Source organism: Chamaea fasciata, unplaced genomic scaffold (assembly GCF_029207755.1).
Source record: "Chamaea fasciata isolate MVZ Bird 193981 ecotype frontalis unplaced genomic scaffold, bChaFas1.0.hap1 SCAF_8, whole genome shotgun sequence".
Classification (NCBI taxonomy): Eukaryota; Metazoa; Chordata; class Aves; order Passeriformes; family Sylviidae; genus Chamaea; species Chamaea fasciata.
This window is the reverse complement of record NW_027094093.1, coordinates 8870092-8891741: the sequence shown is the minus strand read 5'-3', so window position 1 is coordinate 8891741 and position 21650 is coordinate 8870092. Positions and strand designations below refer to the sequence as shown.

Below are 21650 nucleotides of genomic sequence, written 5' to 3'. Positions count from 1 at the left end.
TGTTTTAAGTTACTTGAGCTGTCTCAATCTCAAACAGAGCTGGGCAAATTTAAAACTACAACTTTACTCTATAATGAAGTTTCCATTTTAATAAGCATTACCAGCTAGATCAGTAAGGTATTAAACTATCACCTGTTATTTGAAAATCATGTTGCAAGCTCAATTTTGTTTTACATTGTGGTTGGCCACAACAAAACAGTTAAATGCACTGTGCCTCTGGTCCATTGGTTTTTTTCACATTGGAAACACGAAGTTGCAAGAGACAATGTTTGAAAAGAGTAAGGAGAAGAGCAACATCAAGACTAAAAGCAAAACCACCTGAGCGCACTGCTGTTTCTGAGGCTTTGACTTACTGTATTCCTGTGTATGGCAAAGGAGGTGTTTGTATTGCTCGGTGGAGAGGGATGGGCTGGGTACTTGAAAAAGGTAAACAAACAAACACACGGATTTCATCCCGCAACACTCCAGGGTTTGCCAGCACCAATTCACAACAGCACACACAAAATTAACTCCACCTGTGATCCAAGCTGAGCAGCTGCACTGCAGGTTGGGGCAATGCTGGGCTAACACTGCTTGTGCTTCAGTGAGCTGGGAGCTTCAGCAGAGAAATATATCACTGGATTTCTGAACAAACACAGACCACCTTCCCAGAAACAGCATTTTAGTCCCAGAAATACAGTGGACAAAGTCTGTATGTTGTAATAGGAAAAAACCCCAATCCTAGTAAGTTACTCTATGTGCTTAATGCAGTTAATTAACGAGGACAGGCAGCCTTGTAAAACCTAGACAGGACAGTAAAGGCTGTAAAAAAACTACCCAGAAGAGCAGTGGGTGAGGTCCTGAAGGGATGAGAAGGGAAAATCAAGGAAAATAAGAAACTGAGGAGACAAAATAACAGTCCTGTACAAAGTACATTAATGGCTGATATAATGACTCAAGAAACAAAGCTCAAAGAGGTCACACAAAGGCAGAAGTCTACATCCCAGAGCAAACAATCACAACACAGGCAACCTATGCCAAAGAGGATGACCACACTACTAAAATATTTTTCAATATGGGCTTGATCCTGCAAGCCACTGTGCAAGCAGCAGCAGCCTGGACAAGCTGTGGGCAACCCACACTGGCCAGGATCAAGCCCTTAACTGCACTGCAACCTGTTTGAGATCCAAGCCCTGAAGTAAGAGCAGATCATTTGCCAGGGAAAGACACCCACACTGCAAGTCGGAGCGAGTATGAGAAGGGGATGCATGAACGCAGATGATCGGGTTTCTCCTCTGAGCTTCTCCAGGGCACAGAAATCTCTGTCCTGCTCAGTGAACATTATCATTATGACAGACTCAAGTGCTGTTATTAATGAAACTGACTAATCCTCTCCACTGGTCCCCTCTCTGGCTACACTGGGATGATTTATACAAACCAAAAGAGCTCCTACACAGGATACAAATATAGGCAAAACCTGAAAGTAAACAATGAAGAAGTCGACTCAAAGGTGACACGAGGAACTTTCAAGACAGTGTTTAAACACCCCTGAACATCAGTGCTTGCCCACTTCTCAAAAAAGGACTTGTTTTCACAAGCAAACAGTGGTTGGAGACTGGCTATGTCTGTGCCAAGAAACCACTGGTGAAAACATTAGTGAGAACATTCATTCCAAAATGTTCCATTATTTCTGTATGAATGGTATGTGGGGAGAGAGAAGGGGAACCTTCTGCCATGTTGCAGCCAAGGCTAACTTATGCTCCTCAGGGTGAAAACCATGTTTTTACGGCCCTTGGACACTTTCGCTTCTATTTCTCCATTTGTCAATCTTTCATTGATCTTCCTTTAGTCTTTTGGTTTCATATAACATGCAGTGAAACCATCAATAAATGCCCCAATTATCATCATCACCTTAGTGAAGAAATACACAGCATTTTGAGGCAAAGGTAACACTATAACTGGAGGTATTTCCTATACTTTCTCCTCTCTTTTTTTAAAGTATCACTTCAGAGGAAAAAAAAAATGTGTAGGGGAGGAGAAGACCCCCTACACACAGCCCACCAAATGCATTTAGTTTTCTCTGATCCTTATTACTGTTTCCTTACTCCTTTATACAAATACTGCATGGAGCCCTACAAACAGTGCCTCAAACATGAGGCTCAGAATCGTGGGAGCTGTACAAAAAGGAAAGGAAACAAAGCACTGCCTTGAGATAAATAACTCTCCTCCCACAAAGCACTTCAAGGTAAAATGCAGCCAACCTGCTGTGAAAATCTTTATTCCTAACTCTGGGCAAGTTATAAAGTTTGTTTTGCTGGAGCAGGCTGATGTGAAGGGCCAGAGGACCCACAGGATTTTTATCTAGATAACAAAGCAAAGCAAGATTTGCAGGGTGGCAGAATACTTCTTAGGCCACAAGCTACCAGAGCAAAAGAAGTGCCTTGGGCACACAAGCCTTTCTTCACATCTGAAGAAGCAGCAGGCTTCAAGGTCCTAGCCTGTGGCAGCTGCAACAATATTATTACTACAACTCACTAGCTTCCCTCAAAGGGCAAAACTGTTGAGGCACTGATGGGAAAATTGCTCAAATCGACACAGGCATTCCCCAAGGGAGGAAGAGAAGGAGATGGGAGGAAACTCAGGTCCCCTGGGCTCCCATCACAGGCAGATGGCTGTTCTGATCCAGCTCTCAAACCATCCTGCCTTTAAGAAGCTGGTCAGCCACCACACCTGCCACTCCTCAAACTCCCAAAGGAAGACCAGCAGCCCAGGCTGGACTCACTAGATGAACACAGGTAAACACATGAAAGCACAATGGAGCAGGGTCAGATCTGGCAGGAGGAAAGGCTACTGCAAAGCACAGTCCCGCTACCAGCCAGCACACACACAGCTACAACCTATGCAAAATCCACAGGGGACAACAGCCGTCATCAAAACCCAACAAAGGACACCACCTGGCCTCAACAACAACATTTTAAAGGTGAACATGATCATGCTGACATCAGGAGGTAATGAAACTGAGAATAAAATGGAACTTCAACAGTCACTCAGTTACTACTACCACACAGATCTTCCCAGCAAGCTGCATTTGTGTTTCCCATATCACAAGACTCTCTTCTTCACAGCATCAATGGGATGGTGACACAAAGCTGACACAGACTAGGACAATTGGTCTCACTCACATAATTCTGTTCCCTACCCTGCTCTGGCAAATGTAGCACCTGGAATACCAGGTAAGAGTGCAGCAGGAAAAAAGCTGCTGTGCTTGACAGCAATTCAGTGAAGTCCTAAATAATCAAAGGCAGCTGAAAATGGGATGAATCAATAGCATAGACAGACACAGTGGAGTAAAGGCAAGTCAAAAGCAGAAAGGCTAACCCTTAAATATTAAAGCAATCAAGATCAAGAGGAAGCAGCTCAGTCTATGAAACAAGCACACCACAACAGCCATGCCAGCAGAAGGCGGCCACAAAGATGGTACCTCAAACAGATAAAACAGAGTTATTACCCTGGAATGCCAAATATTTAATGTTTCAGTGATAAAACAACAAATGTTCAGTAACATAAGACTGCTGCTGCCCAAAACAGCCCACAAACTCCACGCACCAGAAAATACAAATTAAACGCTGACATCAGAGAAAGATTCTGTTTTGTTGTAAGAACAAAAAGCAAACAAACATTTTCTTGTAAGGAACAAAATGTTGACCTCTGCAAATTTGGGAAGACTTCAAGAAATAACATAATTGTGGGGAAAAATGTGCAGGGCAGCAGAATAAAGCCATATCTGACCTCTAAAGGCTGACTCCTGTGAGCCTACGCAGCTCCACTCCTCTCCAGACTCCTCACACCTCCCTTGACACTTCCACATGCCTCACAAAGCAACAAACCCAGCATAAAAATAAGTTTCAGACCAACAGAAATACTACAGTTTATCCAAAATCTCTACCATTCATGAGTCACTGTAAATGCATATATAGACAGATGCCCCCTCCCATCTGTCAGCATCCCAAACTGCAAAGGAAAAATAATTGCTGAACTGGATTGGGTGAGCATATTTCAGCCAACTTAGAAAAAAAACCTTAAGAGAGGGAGTTCAACAGAACAAGTCAGAAATTCATCAATCACACACAAACTGAACTTTATGGATGCATTTAAAGTTTTCCATGTGGTCTGCAGGTCACACATTTTAACCACACAAACTGCTCCCTGAAACCTTCAAATAACCAACATTGTGGGATTCTTTCCTACTTGCTAATGCATTGCCCATGAGCTACATTTTACTTCGTAAAGTTAATGAAGGACTCCCACGGGCTTTTGTTACCAACAGTTACAGAAAAGGACTTTTGTGGAACAGCAATGCAAATTTTATCAATGTAAAGTTTAAGAGTTGCAAAAACAATATAATAAACAATTACAGCTTTCTAATGAGATTTTTCTTGGTCAGACATACCTCAGACATTTCCAGACATGACTAAACTCTAAGATTCCCATTTCCAATTAACACAAGCGTGTTACCCCACAAACCCTCCCCCTTCCAAAGCCACTCAGCATGAGATTACTGCAGAATCTGATGGTCTTTAGTAGAATATTTGGCTGAACTCCAGCTCCACCAGCCTTCATGCTTATTTTTACAGGCACAGCCTCCAGCTTTGCGCTCTAGTATGTAACACAACACCCAAGTCTATTAAACTTTCCACCAAATACACATAAAATTGAACAACAGGTAATCAAGCCACAGTCTGTGCCCTCACTCTTAGGAGGAAACTCATTGCCCTGTTTGCACCATGGCATGAAACTTTGCCAATGTTCTTGAAGGGCTTACAGTGAATGCGACTGAGATGATACAGAAGGACCATGAGAGGACCCAGATTGAGCTGCTTTTGCAAAGAGAGCTCCTATGGACAAGATCTAGAGTTTCAAAGGGGAAAATGGAGCTGGCACTAAGATCTCCAACATCAAACATAACAACTGTGAAAGAGACAAGAAAAGGCAAAAAATCTTCTAGTGGAATGAGCCCAACTATCTTGTCATCTTTGGCTATGGGGAGGGGAGAGGTTTGGCATTGTTCAGTGAATGCTTGATCTGACTCTCACATTTCACAGAATCACAGAAGAGCTTGAGTTGGAAGGAGTATTTAAAGGCCTGTAGTCCAATCCCCTCTGCAATGAGCAGGGACATCTCCAACTAGATCAGGTTGCTCAGAGTCCACCTCCATGGGGACCTTGAATGTTTCCAGGGATGGGTCATCTACCACCTCTCTGGACAGCCTGTTACAGTCTTTTACTATCCACATCATTAAAAAAAAACCAAACTTGCTTATTATCTAGTCAAAATCTACCCTCTCTGAGTTTAAAACCAATACTCCTCATCCTGTCACAACAGGCATTACTAACAAGCTTGTGCCTGTCTCTCCTCTAAGTCCCCTTTTTGCATTTACCTACCAAGACTGGCTACCACAATTGTGCAGCATCTGGCCAGCCTTACAGTATCTTCAAAGCTACCCATGTTACAGGTCTCATTCCTCACAACAAATCCTTCTGAAGGTTACAACTGCAACCCCTTTTTAAAACTAACATGTGTAGCACAGACACATGTTAGTCTGCAGGAAACTGCTTAGAAAACCATGTTGGGTAAGCCTGGTTTGCTACAGCTTGACTTTGTTCTTTGAACATGGACACAACTTCTGGCAATGCCTGTAGTGGAACACTGACATCAGGGCTGAACTTAAGCCCACAGCTGAGCCATTAAAGGACAAATCCATTCCCACTGCCCTCTGAAAGGACCCTGAGAGGTCAATTTCTCTACGTAGCTTGTTGCAGCAGCAGCAATCTGCAGTCTTGGTTAAGCACCAGCAGCAGCTCTTGAATAGCACAATTTGGTTTCCCCAGGATGCAAACTACAGATTTGACATGGTAAAACAAGCCCTACTTCCAGGTGTAACAGAGAATCCATTGTCCTCATCAGAGTCTAAAACCAGCAATGCAAAGTGTAGTTGCCGTGAGCGGTGGCAGCAAAGAGAAGGTAGAGAGGAGTTTGTACTTGAAAATTAATGTGGTTGTTACAGTGAGCACCATTCCAACTGTTACTGTTTTACAAATTTTCTGGAATATGCAACAGAGGCATGAAAATTTGCAAGGCAGCAAAACTCAGCTGATAAGGAGAGAGTATTCCTCAAGTGACTTGGTAAATAAAACCATGCAGCATCATAAGCCAAGTAACTTGCATACTTGGTAGCAGCATGGGGCACAGGCATGAACATCTCTTTTTTCCTCCATTGTGTGTAGTGAATGTTTTAATACTTGCAAAGATCTGCAAAATTTGGCCTTCATATTGTGGATTCACATACAGAGCTTGTAAGACCTTGAAAAAAACAGGCTTTCCCACCTGCAAGCCAAAGGATCCTACATTGCTAGGGAAAAGTGGCACCTGGTATCACCTACCAAGCACATAATACAGATAATTACATTGCACATCAGTGCCAGGTGCAGCAGAATCAGAAACTGGGGGAGATACATACTTCACTGTCACCATCTCACAGAACTGTGTGTTTGGACACACATTGACAGCTAGCTCATAACAAAACACCCATTTGCCATTAAAACATTCAGTTTCTTTCAAGAAAAAAAACTATCCAGTCTGAATTAAGGAGAAACATGTAACTAAATACTTCCCAATCCCTAGTAGTTGACAGAGAAGAAAAAAAAAAAAGAAAAAGGAAATCCACTCCCATAAGATTTATAGCAATCCTTCATGAGAAACTGCGTAGTCCAGGGTGCCCTCACAGAACAGGTTTGCATCTTTAATGCTTTAAATAAAACTTTCAAATATAACCCAAAGATTGGGCTGGGTGCTACTGCTGCCTTTAACCTCCAGGCAAATAGCTCTCTTTCCTTTTATTTTCCTTCATATTTTCTTGAGTTAAATGGAATGAGATGATTCAGTATCACCCACTGTTACTGTAGGCATCAGGATTAGAGTATTAACCCTAAAACTGATGTGGAACATATTAAGTACACAAGCCACTGACTGGAAAAAAAACCTCTGAATCCCAGAGGAGGCAGCCACTGCTGTTGTTGAAAATGAAGGATTTGCCAGAAGCAAGATGAAAGAGCAGAAAAGAAAAGTCTGGTATCTAGTTGCCTGTATCAACATCCAAGGGTTATCCATAGGGAACAGAACCCATCTTCAGGGAACAAGGAAAATTTAAGACACAAAGTTTTGCAAATGTAACTCTCAAAGGTATAGCAGAAGTTTAAAAACAAAACAAAACAAAAGTTAATTTTTTTAACCATTGAGGAAGAAATGTTTCCACAAATACACATTGTTTTGGTTTCTTCTTCAACAAGGTTTTCATGGATATTGAGAGTCTTTTCTTAATCTAATTTTTTGGTTTAATTTAAATTGTCATTACAACAACAAGTTGCAAATCAATGGAAATGATACAATAGCAGTTAGGAGCAATTAACCTAATTAGTTAGGTATTACCAACATAATGTCTCCAGAAAAGGGAGCAGGCCGGGTTGAACAAGAAAACTGTTTGAGAGCAAAGATGTGGCAATGAATAGCAGAGGGACAAATGCATAGGCTATAACTAAGGGATAGAAAGAGCAAAGAAGAACAGCACAGATTCTCCCATACCTTCTCCTTCCTGGTCTCCAGTATAATGAAAACATGATGGTTCAAATGCTTAGCAAGAATGAAAAATATAATCATACTAAAAATTAAAAAGGAGGGAGGCTAAATTATAATTAAGTACAGAACAACTATTTGATTTTGGTAAGCTGCAGACACAATTGCCTGCAGACCATAGATATACTTTGGCTTAAATATTTAGGCTCACCAGCAGCCTTGGAAAGTCTCTACAAACCATTAAGTTCACACAGCCTAAGCAGTATAACAGACACAATACTGTGCACATTTTAGCAAAAGTGGAACAAAGAGATGAAGCAGGAAATGAAAGGCTTAACTGGAATCACCATTTGCCTCTTCATTCCCTGCCTGTGTTTCAACTGCCAGTTCACAACATCTCTCTCGTTGATCATCACTCAGAGATTAATATGCCTGAAGACTTTGATTACTTCCACATATATCCAAGCCCATTGTATTTAATTTAAAATCCAACCATTTTTATAAACACAACCTTTTTGCAAATCAGAGATAGCAGGCAATATTTAAGTTACCCTTAGCATATTCCAAGCATATATTGTTTCTGCTTCAGCCCACTCTAATATCCTGGAAGAGCCATCTCTGTAAGTGAATTATTTATAACTGCAATACCCTCTGACAACAGGAGCATCAAAGTTACTGTCAGCAGCAGTTCTGGAAGTGTTCTTTATGAAAATCAGAGGTCTCCATGCAATAGGGAAAAAGAAAAAGGAAAAATATCCCAGATGGGAAAGATCAAATGCAAAGAATGCAGTACAGGAAAGACTACAGCACAAGTATGGTTTAAAACATCCCTAATACAATAGATAAGGTTCAGGCACTCAGTCTGTGTGTATCCTTATAAATAAACACACATCTGAAGAATGACAGCATAGCTCCCCATAGGATGTTATTTCTTAACATATACTCACATAAACTTCATTGTGATCAAAGCGCTTCTTCAGGTTATTGATGAAGGAATCTTCATTAAGTGGCTCTAAAAGAACCATATCTCCCACCCCTATCATGTCGTCTAAAAGCGATGTCTTGACCTCCATTTTGGCCATTTTGTCCTGGGAAAAGCAAAAGAAACAAGAATAAAACAAACAGCAAAGGTTAGCTCAAGGTTATTCTAATTATTCGACTAACACGACTACTTCAGGAATAAAAGTTAAAAGAACACTACATTAAAATTATGTTTCCAAGGAACATTCTCAAAGTCATTGCATCTACCCAGGTAGTACACAGTCCACATGATTCCAAAATTTAACTGCTAATAGTGAACAATGCCTTCTGGTCCCCTATACATTAAACTTTCCTAGAAACAGGAATGATGATTCCAGTGGGCATCACAACCAGAGTATTTGGATGACTGAAGTGCTCAAGTGCATGCAAGTCTGTATTTTATCAAAAGCTTCAGGATCTCCAGACTAGGGTTTATATTTGTCAATAACACCCTAATGTGAATTTCTTTTTCACCCTTATTTGCATTTCTCCAACTCCATTAATATTGAAACAGAAACAACTCAGTGAACCCACTCAGAGACAAAAAAAACACAGTATTTGATTTTAGTTCATGAACCCTGGGCTCTAAAGTGCCTATATTCCAGTACAGTGCTGGTAATTGGCTACCTGAAGCTACCAAATGACTTCATTTATTTGTAATTTTGTTGCTTGAGAGAACATTTTCAAGGGGCAGCAACAATCCAGCTGATAAGTGGAGACACTGCATCAATGTAACGGGAGTGGCAAAAGCCAGAAGCTGGGCTTGAACAGGGCACCAGGATCAAACAAAACAAAGTAAGCAAGTCTGATAAAGGAAGTCATTTAAACAAAGAAGTCAAGGTCAGGCCAAAACTTAGCACTTATTTGATCCTCCCAGTCTTTCATCCCTCCAATCCAAACTCTGGAGATTACTGAGTTCCCCAAGAACTCTGGGCACACAGTTAGCGCTTTCAGCTTTCCTGAGGAGACTGAAAAATGGATGGATTCAAAGGGGCAGCCGGCACACAGGGACCCAGAGGTGAGAGAACAGCTTTGCCGACCACACAAACCAAGGACCAGCTACACAAAACAACAGGTCAACTTCACCAGTCAGCTGTCACCTCCCATCCACAGAATGTTATCAGGCTGTCCTTGGTCCCCCTACCACTGCTGCACACTTTAATTCTAAATATTTTTTTCTGGTTTCCCAAAATGCCACCGAGCAGCTATTCCCTGATATAATCAGTGCTACCTTGCCACGCTACTTCTCTATCACATGACTAATTTAAAACAAGCAAAGTCTTTTATCTCTCTCTTCTGCCTGCAGCCACCACTTTACTAAAAGTTATTTGACCTTTTTCATCAGTGAGTGACACTTGAGGGATTTTAGATCAAGACTTAAGTCTTGCTTGATGTGTTTCCAAATTCAACGAAGAGAAGCACAACTCCACAGGCAACTAACAAAGAGATACAAAAAGATTCCCAAAACCTGAACCAAGCCTGGGAATTACTAGAAATTCACATGGAAATGCAAAAACAGTGCTGAACTATGGTAACCAACCAAAGCTGAGTCAACTCTGCTAAACAAACAAAAGAGAATTTATTTTAAACAGAAACACTGGACAAATATTTTTATAGAGCAACATACTTTTATTCTTAAAATTTCACCTCTCTGAATCACCAAAAAATTTTAAACATTCATAGAATCTTTTCAGAGGTATCACTTCAACTTCTGAATCCCATTAAGACAAATTCTTTAAACTACCAATCTTGTTTCAGTGACCTAATTACTTCCCATACGTCAACTAATGCTCAAATAATTTCTGAAGGCTGAAAAAATAAAGCCCTTCTCAAGCATGGAACTTATTAAATAATGGATTTGTGGCCAAATATATAAAAAAGGCAACACAAAAATCCTAATAAGGGCAATTTAAACTTAAAATTTAAGTTCTAAGTACAATACCTCATTTACCATTGTGAAATTACATACCACCTACCACACTTCATGCATGACTGCTTGGGAATTTCAAGAGCAAGAGCAGCCAAACCCATCAAAAACATCCATGTATTCCCAAACTCAGTGGCATGTTTTGCAGCAGAGGTGCAGGAAGACACTATATCTACTATTATAAGTTGGATCAAGAAGCTGTACACAGATATTGACTTATCAATATATTGGAAAAGTTCAATTTCATGGCCAAATGTTAATTTTCAGCTTGGTTTTTTCCCCAATAATTTACAGCATTCTGTGATTAAAATATTTTTTGTTCACTTGCAAGTTAGAAAATACTGGAAATGCAAATGATGAAAAAATTGAACAGGCCGAGGCAACTTATTTAACCCTGATTGCTCAAAACCATTTTCAATAGCCTAGCCTTTGCAAAAGTTCATTAAAGATTACCTCCTACACTTACATATGATTCAAGAATGTTCAGCCATACCTGTGTTGTTAGCCCTTTGCTTTTGTGCAATCCAATGGTAATCCCTGCTCTGGTTTAGCTAACAAAGGAAAATCCATAATTTGGGATAATTTGGTTGTCTATCTGAGGTAAAAAGTGGGGGGAAGAAGTACTGCGAAGAGAAGCCAACAATGTTTAAACATATATTAATCAATTAAATAGGGCTTAATAACTGAAATAATTCTACTAGAAGAATGTAGTATAAGATCAATATATAGCACTTTCAAGATAACCAAATGCTAATTTTAGAAGTAGTCTTATTAAAAAATGTCGAAAATCAGCACACTACACAAAAAGAAAAATTAATCAAACCCTTGCAACATTACATGGCTAAGCTTCAGAAAAAGCTCAGAAACTCAATCCAAGCCCATGTCCAAGTATTTGCCATATACTCAGAGATGCCTCGCAGCTGTTAATATTTCCCATCAGCACTGCTGACAGCGTGCTCACCACAGTTGGGAGAGCAGTACATAAAAGTGGCTTCCTTGTGCATTTATTCACACACCTTTAAAAAGAAGAATGCTTCTCAAGAACCATTTTAAAGGACCAGATCTGTAAGAGGGATGGGACCAGAACCTGCTCCCAGTGCCTGAGAAATCAGGATCAGATTGTTACTCCAACGTTCCCTGGTCTCACCCATACCCACTTACCACTTGAGGCTTCTCCCAAATTTACCCTCCTTGTCCCTAAAGGAAAGATCAGCAGCATTTCAAAATATCTCCTTTCTCTGTAGGCAGTTGTCAAATCTGTTCTTCCTCCCTTCAGTCTCATATCTAAGCCTTAATTCAATGGAGTGAGAACTTTAGCAACATGTTTCAATTCTCAGAAATTTTTTTTAAAGTCTATTCAGTAATCCTTCACAGTTTGATCTGTTTTATGTTGGACAACATGCTTGGAAGGAGAAGTGCTGGGCAGGCTATGTCTTTAAAATGCTTTTATCCACACACTCCCACGCCACACAGCCTTTTAAAACACAGACTGTTGTACCCACTGCTCGAAGTGCCTGGGATTGCCATCCAGCCAGGCCAGTTGAATCTAAAACCCTCTTGCCCCTCATGGCCACAGGGATGGCAAATTAAAAATCACAGCATCCCACAGCCACAGCAGCCATATCATTGGCCATTCTGAAACAAGAGCTAATGAGAACTATAAATAGAAGAGGATACAGTGAATAGGCAAAACCCCCAAAGCCTTGTACAATTAAATGCACACATTCTCAACAAGGGGAAATGAAGTAATGCCCTGTTATTGGCATACAGCACATTACAGAATTGTCCAGGGTTTTCCACATCACCCTCCAAAAGCAGAACAGAAACAATTGTCAGCAGCTTCCTACAGCTGCGCAGCCCTTACCTCACACTCAAGAGTTTGGTGTGCTGCAACTATCACTGTCTGCAGAGGTGGCTTGGTTTTGTTAGTTTGTTTTTTCTTTCCAGGCATTGTAGCAAGAGGACAATTTCCCTACCATCAAAACTGACACAGATGCACTCACATATGCTTCAAGCTCTGATTATTTAAAAACAAAAAACAAAATAAATAAATAAATAAACCCCAAGCCTTTGGTTTCACTACAGCCAGCTCTCTGTAGAAGACAGCTCCCTTTTTCTTTTATAACTCTTACCAGGGACAATGTGCAACATCAGTAATTCAGTTGTAGAGCTTAAACTGATTTCATGTTCCAGGTCTGATCCCGAGCTCCTGTCAGGCTGTAATTATGCTTGCCCACCCCTTCCCGGTTTTCTCTGTCCGGGAGCAATCAGCCCACACCGAGTGGGGACATTGACAGGCCACTGCTACAAAAAGCAGCCAGGGACACAAAGTCATCACTTGAACAAAACAAACCAAAAGGGGCTGCAACCATCATCTCCTGCTGCTGCTCATGACAAGCCTAAGTACCAATTTAGCAAGAGGGAAGATTTAAATTTAACCTGTGCTGCTGCCCAGTAAACCTTGTGTCTCACCAGCCTCTGACTGATACCCCAAAGGTGCAAGTTCATTGGAAACACCCTGTGCTGCTTCGCCAGGCAAACCGAGGCAGACTCTGCAGCTGAACTGTTACAATGCCCTTTTCACTCAGAGCTACATTTCCCGACATCAGCATGTGTGAACAAATGTTGATATCATCCAGAGGAAACCTTTGCTTTCCCTCCAGACTCCTCCCAGCTGCTGCCTGGCCACGGTCTGCAGGAACACCTGCACCCTCCTTCCCACCTGTGACTGCTCGCAATTGCTGCTCTGACAAGATGTCCATGTCCTGTGGAAAAGGGCATGCAGAAAACAGCTCGATGTTGCAGCCCACTACTTTTTCCTGCAAGAAAATGGACTTGAGGAACGTGACAGACAAATTGCAGGAAGGAATGTTAATGGATATCGCAACATCAGTAAAAGCACTCAAAAGAACTAAAATGCTTCCTCAGACTCTCCATCTTTCCTTTGTTTTTGCCAGTGTCTGAATAGCTTCTGAATTCCTTTTCTTTTTTTTTTCCTCGCAGTCCTACTGAACAAACCAGTGTTTTCCAAAGTGGAAAAGTTTATAATTCGGAGCTTTTGAATTAGCTACCACATCTTATCTACCAAGCAAGTGCTGTTATTTGAAACCTTGTGCAACCACTCTTAAATTTCCGTGGGCACTCAACATTACACACGTGTACCGGATTCCTTGAGCACTTAACAACAAACAGCTCTGGTGAATTACAAAAGTAAAATGCACTTAACAACAAACAGCTCTGGTGAATTACAAAAGTAAAATGCACTTAACAACAAACAGCTCTGGTGAATTACAAAAGTAGAATGCGGCATTACGGGGTGTATTTGTATCGGGACCGCAGGAATGTTTGCATTCAGCATCAGCTAAATAGGAACAGCCCTTTAGCAACATCAGATTAGGGCAGTTTCGCACCAGTGACTGCAATTTAGATGACAGAAGATCTGACCAGAGAATTCCATAGGAGAAACGAATGCTCCGCTGGCCTCTGCTACCAAACACCACGCGTTTATCTAAAGATTGGGTAATTTTCAAGAAGGAATCAGGCCGCTTAAGGTACTGTTGAACAAACAGCTGCAACCACGTGAGGCAATATCATCTCTTAATAGTTTAACAATGGAGACTTAACTGCAGTTTAGAAAAACTGATAACTGCGGTAATTAGACTGCATTAGGACATGTTCAAAAATGTTTGCTGGGACATTATCTCCTCCTGACGTAAACAGTGGATGAAACTTTCTTCATTAACAAGACTCAGGCTCTTCATAAATGCAGAAGTGAGAGGTTTGGTTGTTGCTGAAGTTCTTTGGGGCTTGTTGGGGGGGTATTGGGGGTTTTGTTTTGGTGTGGGGGCGGGGTGTTTTCTCCTTTATTTTTTACATCAGCTTAGTTACAACCCACACTCAGCAGTAATCTCCCCTAAAGTGAGAGAGATGCCTCTCTTATTCTTCTGTTCGTATTATGATGAGACTATGAACAACTCTGGTATCACCGAAAAGGTGCACAGTACCTTACCACAAGACCAAAATCACGTGAGCCATGAATGCAGAAGGTACAGTTTTGCCCTCCTTCTCTTCCTTAAAACAAACAAACAAAAAATCCTAACTCAGCAGCCTAAGAGGGCTGTGTTTGCATTTCTCTAAGGCTACTTTCTGTTATTTTTTTCCAAGTAGTTTGAATAACATTAGCATGGATATTACCTGCTCTACGAGACCATGGGGTATATCTATTCTATTATTCCTCCTTTACAGTCCCAGCAGTACATGTCTTCAAATTACTTCTGATAATTATTTTGCAACCACAACACAATAACTGCCACCAGTAATGGCACTCTAGGGTTGATCTATTTTCTAAGTCAACTTTCTGCCTTGCTTTAACTCATCTGGGTCAGTCATACAGTCACACCAGGTTTTGGGAAAAACATCTGGGTCTTTCAACGTTGCTAAGGCACTCTTCTTTAGCAGCTGTGAAAATACAGTCAAAATACGTCTGCTACTCCATTTTTTATTCTGCAAATGTTCCTTTACATTTTGGATTATACTGACAGGCTTCAAAGAATATAGGTGTGAAGTGGCCTTTTCTGTAAATGGTTATTCTGGCATCCTTTTTTTTTTCTTTTTTTTCCCCTTTAATTAGTTTAATGGGGAAAACACCTCAAGTGTTTTCGATGCATCTAGAAATAGGTCTTCACTACCAAGGCTATTTACAGTCCAAAATTCTGGTTAAATTCCCACTGAGTTCAGCAGAAACGGGATCCATGGTGGTTTCTTATATTTAGGCTTTTCTTAGTCATTGCCTAGCCACAGAATTTTATAATCATTCCAGGTCCACATCTACAGAAAGGGATAAAGTATTCAGTAACAAAGGAGGTCAACTTTTGGCACATACACCTTGCTAAGATTTCCTTGAGTCTTTTACAAAATAAGGAACTAACTATGACTGCAAAGCCAAAAGTCATCAAAGGTCCTGCCTTGTCCCCCTAAACCAAAAACTAGATTTCAGGCTGACAGTGTTCTTTGGACAACACAACTTTCAAAAAGTTGTCAGGACAGGATATGGACATGTAGAAAACACTGTCATTCTTTCAGGGGAAAAAAACACACACACACAAAAAAACTTTTACTACTGGATAACCAAACTCCACTAAGCAGTTTTTAGCAGGTGCCCTTTTAAACTGATTAAGAAAATCTTTCAAGCTACCGCTTAAAGTTTTCAGCCAATTTTGGGGGATCCTGCCCAATCCAAAGGTCACGTTTGCAGAACAGGGACACAAAAAACAAGGTAGCTTTTATTTATATTAGGGGATCTTCTTTGTTTGCTGTATGTCACACACCAGTAGCTTGCCACCACACCAGAGCTTGGATTCAAAAGAGCTCTCAGTAGCAGATCGCCACAAAACACTTTTACAGACAATCAGCGCTCACAAAGTCAAATCACTTCTTACAACTGAGGTTTCAGCCCCTCAGGAGCAATCCAGCAATCAGCTGTAATCGAGATCTTTGATTAAAATAGGATTTTTACTTTCTGTTCCACACAAGTACATGGGCAGAAATCAGACCTTGCTTTCCTGCAGCCAGCACGGGAACCACACATCCCTGATACAGGAAAAGAACTGGTGTGGTGTAGCAACTGGAGTCAACACTAACGAGCATCGTTGGTAATGTAGGTACTAAGAGATGTCCTAATCCTACAGGGTTAAAATACCAGAGTACACGTTAATCTTCTGCTCAAATGCTTTGTTGCCTGTTAAGCAGTGGGTGATAAGCCCTGAAGATATGCAGAAAACGAAATAACAGGCCAGGTAACACCCCAGCTTCACTCGGCTGCCAACCGCAGAAGGAAAAGCAGCCACAGAAAGTCGTCACAACAGCCACTGAACCAGGCTTAAAACCGGTCACAGATGAACACAAACCTAATCAGGAGCTTCAGGAAATCCCGATCCCAGAAGAGGCATTGGTGCCTGCATCCATGCAGCATGAAGCCAGACACAGTAACTGAGTGTACCCTAACTCCTAGAGCAGCTGGCACTCACACGCTTCCAGTTTCCATACACCCACATTGTCTTCCAAGAAGTAAAAGTCTGAGTAAAGCAAAAATTTCCCTGTCCTTTTCCATTTAAAACAGGAGGAAAAGAAGTCACCCAAACAGAGATCCTACATCCCTTCCTTGAAACCTCACTGTCCTTGTAATACTTGTAAATAAAGTTTGGTATGTTTTTAGCCTAGTATTTTATGAAAATAAGACAAACCATGACAGTTGTACATCTCTTGGTCTACACATCTACTCTCTCAGACACATCTAATGTTGAATTTCACTCAAAAGGACAGAGTAAAGGACAACAGAACAGCTGATTTTCCACACAAAAGCAGGCAGGAGAGGAGATCTGAGCATAATCATTCCATCTGAGACATGGGTTGCAAGGAGAACAAACCCCTTATTAAGTACCACAGAGCAGAAAAATTGCTCTGCAAAATTCCCTAGCTGCAGAAAAAGCTTCAAGTGGAAATTATTACTTCTTTGCAAGTCAATCCATCACAAGAGAAAAATCTGCAGGAAGTCAGACTCGACTAGCCCCATTTCTCCCAGGAGTAGCTGCCAAGGTAAAACAGTAGTGCAAGGTTTCACCCTACCACTTGTCATTACTGTCTATTTTGCACATCAATTTCTGCCCAGCAAGACACTGCTATTTTTTAATGAAGGAAAGGAATAAAAGAATTTGGATGCAAGTGCTGTGGGAAAAGGAAGCATTATTTGCCCAAACCTAAGATAAAAAATAATCTATTTAAGGGAAGACAAGTCTTAAATAAATTACATGTACTGTTTAGACATGTTTGCTTGTCTCAAGCAGTTGACCTGTATCCACAATTCTGTCATTTTCATTCTCAACAGTCATTTTCAGATGGACGCCAGATTAGAGGATAAAAGTCATCAATTTTTAAATCAAGGCATCTCCAGCTCTTCCTGTGTATTGTATCAAGAGATATTTCACACAATGGGAGTGGTTCATGAAGTTGCATTTCAACACATGGTAATCACTCTTGTCCAGATGTCCATGAAGTTAAAAGCCAGCAGACAGTGTTTTTATTAACAACTAGCACGATAAACAGAGATTTTCCAAATAAAATATAACACTTCACAGATTTAGAGAGGGACACCTTCTTGAAACATCAATAGAAAGCAACTCCTTCCACAGACGGGAAACAGCCGGTCCCAAGGCAGGCAAACTCAGCACACTCACAGCTACTAAGTTTCCCCTCACTGTGTTTCAGTGAGAACTATCATCTGGCAGTTTTTAGGAAGCAAAAAGTTTTATTCACACGAGATACAGGCAAGCCCCCGTGATCCAGAAATCTGTTACAAGGCACAAGGAGGTCCAGCTATACCCTTGCTTGCCAAAAGATTTTCCAGGGTTTCTCCTGGAGTGAACTTTGTTTCAACAGAGCCCTGCACTCTTTGATCACTGAAGGTAATCTCCAGAGCCTTTTAACCTACAGCAGCCTGGCAAGCTGTGAGCTGAACAATGGCAATTGTAGCGGTGTCTGTCCTGGGTGCTCCAGACCAGTGCCAAACCCACTGCATCCTACAGCCACAACTACAGACACTGCACTGCTCCTGAGTGCCAGTTTTCAGCCTTCTCCATGAGAAATAGCTCTTATGGTGTGCCTTATTTCTAGACTACATTTGTTCCTGAACAGCTAATATCCACTTCTTCTTGCTTTTGCTAATGCTGCTGGGGGTGAGTTTTGGTTTTGAATTTAAATGTGTTTTCTCCCTCACAGGGAAGTATTGACAGAGGTTCATTTCAATGGACTTCATTCCAAACAATGCATAGCCAGTATTGCCTATTTCCCTTTCAGTGGCTTTTCCATCCCAATCATCCTTTTCTGCTCCCTCTCCTATTTGAGCCCATCTTGGCCCAGCAGGGTTTAAACCAGGCTGTACAGAGGATTCCTGCTACATCATGGCAGCAATACTTCCTCATCACTACCAGGAACATTCCTTCATAGAGAGAGGGATTCATTTTCACCCCCTCCATTACTTTTTTCCTCTCCAAACGTTCACAGAGAATTAACACTTCCCTAGCTTACTCTACACAACCAACCTAAAGTTCTCCATCAGTCACAGACCTACTGACACACATAAAAGTTAGGAAAGTTCTCCAGACACTCAAGCAACTATGTGTTTATCTTGTAGGCTTAACTAATCCCAAAAATTATCTGTCTTTTAACTCCTACCACCTTTCTGCTGCCCTGTCTCCAAGGTTCTCTTGATGACAAGGCAGAGCACCTGTTATTTTTGCTGAAAGTAAGATATCCCAGGTATCCCTTCTTTCACATCAGGTAAGCATGAGCTCTGCTAGAAGCTTTCTTCTCAGCCCTCAAACATGAAGCTCTAGCCAAGCTATTAAGTGGACAGTGAAATTGTTCCCAGAGGCCCAGAAAATATGGCACCCCTTCATCTCTTCACCAGTGTCTCCATATTAAGTTGCTTATTTGCTTCCATAGAGGAACAGTGCAGAGGATTAATAGCAATTCACTCCCTTTAACAGCTCGCCTAAAAGCAGGGCTGACTTCTCAGTAGAGTGCCATCCACAGAGTCCTTACGCAACAAGGACTTTAAGGATACCTCTTTGATCTAAAAAGATACCCTTAATTGTGCTTCAAATTGTTTTAACACAAAGGCATTAAAACACAGAGAGTGACTTCCTTTGCTTGTGCTTTGCCAAGATACAGAATTCAGCACTTCATCACCCAGCAGTTTCCTCATTTCTGAGGTGCAGGTTCTCAAAGGTTTCTGACCAGGATTTAAGCACAGTATCAGGACGCTGCATATGCTCCATTGTGCATAAAAACTGGTGGTTACCTTGAGGCCCCGTCTTTTCAAAGATCTTCAAACACCAGTACAGCCTTGCAGACAAAAGGAGAACAGATTCCATAAAGAAAATGCATAAAAAAGGGTAGAAACTTTTTGGGATGTGACAAAACATTTCAGGATGTCATGGCTCACTACCTGTTTTTCTTTCCATTGTAGCAAAGCCTACAGTTTAATTATTCTCATTTGCAATTTATATTTGTACTCTTATTGCAATTCAAAATACCTCCAGTAGCACTTTAGAGTGTACAAACTATGAAAATTACAGAATATTACAGAAAAAAGCATAGTGCAAACAGCAAGAGAGCTCACATACAAAGCATATTTGTGGGCCCAGGAAACTTGTACCAATGCTGACCAGGCTGTGGTCACAGACTTTTAAAAACTAGTTTCTGCTTACAGTAGGGAAAATGAGTCTTTCCTTGCTGCCTCCATTAAGAAAATAAAGAAATCTACAACAAGCACTTCTGAGAGTACAACACCAACCAAACCTTCTGTTACTCAGCACCTATTCCTCACAATGATCTCCTCTTTTTCCCCTTGATAAAAACGCTTACTTTGCTCCTGGTGTCTTTTGCACTCATGGTCCTCCTGCCCAACAACATAAACATTTCTGCCCATATAAAACCCTTGGAAGGGCTCTCCAAGACAGGGAGAACAAGGAAATGTTTACTAGTGCACCCACACTGAAGAAGCAATTCCAAGGTAGCATTTCACAAAGCCAGAGACAAGGCAATTACCTAAGCCCAAGATACACTCACTCCCCACCCCTGCAAAGGAAAGAAAATCTTAGTGACAGTAAACATTTCTCACCCTTACTGCTTGGGACTCTGGATATTTGGATTTCTTATCTTGAGCCTTTAGTTTGTTTGCTGAAGTGTTAAATCTGGTCACTTAGGCTGGAGACCACCTCATGATTGCTTTCCTCCCAAAAGCTGGAGCACTGGAAAAAAGATGTTGTTCTGGCCTCCGGGGTCCATTATTCCTGTTTTACTGTCTGCATCGAAGAATTCCCCAACCAGTTTGCATCTGGAAAGGGGACTTGATAATTCTTCTTCATCTCTGAAACTGTATTTTTAAGCACTATTCTTTCTCACTGAAACTCTCGCATCACCAAGGTGACGTCGCTATCAGACTTAAAATATATATCAAGAAATAGATACTAGTTTACTTGGTGACACCAAAGGAGAAAACAGTAAAATGGAGCTGGGAGAGGCAAAAAGATTAACCTTCTGTCTAGTATTCTCTAAAAGCTATGCCACTATCAGGAAACAAAAAACCAAACAAAACCAACAAAAAAAGATTGCGGTCTCTACACTGTTTAGAACCAAAATCTGGAGCAATACACACCAAAAGACCAAAGCTTTCCCAAACCACCAGCAAACTGGGGCACAACTGCAAAGAACGAATGTTTTGAGACTAATGCTCAAACACACCAGGAAAGATTCTCTAAAAGACCCTTGTTGCAGTTATCCTCTTTAACAGCTACTTCACAGCATATGACAAAGAGTTGCAGAGATTTCCACTATCCCATCAGCACAAAACTAAAATGATTAACTTTTGGGAGGATTATGGGTTTGGGGGCTTTTTTTTTTTTTTGATTCTGGGAACTGCAAAACAGAAGAAAATTAATGTTATTCTTTACTGTTTCTTTATGACAAAGCATGCCTTGATGTTAGCTTATACACCAGAAATCAAGCTCTGGTTTCCTTCTTTTTTGGAGGATATGAATGGAGAGGTTACATAAGGGTGTAACAAGAGCTGTTACTTCCTTTCCCAGCTGAAGAGAAAAAGCTGTAGATCAAGTTACAGACTCCAGGGCTGGTCATTGCTACTTTAATCTTCCTAAAATTTTTGCAAGTAGTCCCACAACAGGCAGAAGAGGCTACTTAGAAGGCTCTGAGAATTTAATAGACTAACTACATAGCTATAAGGGAGGGAAAAACCCTTTACTTTTATCTTTCATCAAACTCAGGAAATTCCCTAAGCTTGATGCATACAGTCACTCAAGTCACCACTTTCCATTTCAGTTTGCTGTTCATTAGTAAAAAAAGATGAATGAAATATAGGGTATGATTTATAGGACAGTCTGGTACGTGAGCTGTGCTAAATAAGCTCAGCAGTCTGAAAGGGCACTGAACTTTGGTGGGTATGTCAGCATTTGACCCAGCTCTGACCACACAAGGCAAATGAAAGGAGGAATCAGTGTCCAGCTTGGCCTACACCAGA

General features: G+C 41.0%; 1 protein-coding gene across 8 annotated transcripts in view; it reads right to left on the bottom strand.

The window, feature by feature from the left end:
* Positions 1 to 21650, bottom strand: part of MYO1B (myosin IB) — a 202047-nt gene that overhangs the window by 84611 nt on the left and 95786 nt on the right. For all 8 annotated transcript variants that reach the window (XM_066189592.1, XM_066189589.1, XM_066189588.1 and 5 more), the window contains exon 2: positions 8556 to 8696. In XM_066189592.1, coding sequence (XP_066045689.1) covers positions 8556 to 8690 — 135 coding nt within the window. In that variant the 5' untranslated portion in view covers positions 8691 to 8696. The remainder of the gene's footprint in view (positions 1 to 8555; positions 8697 to 21650) is intronic.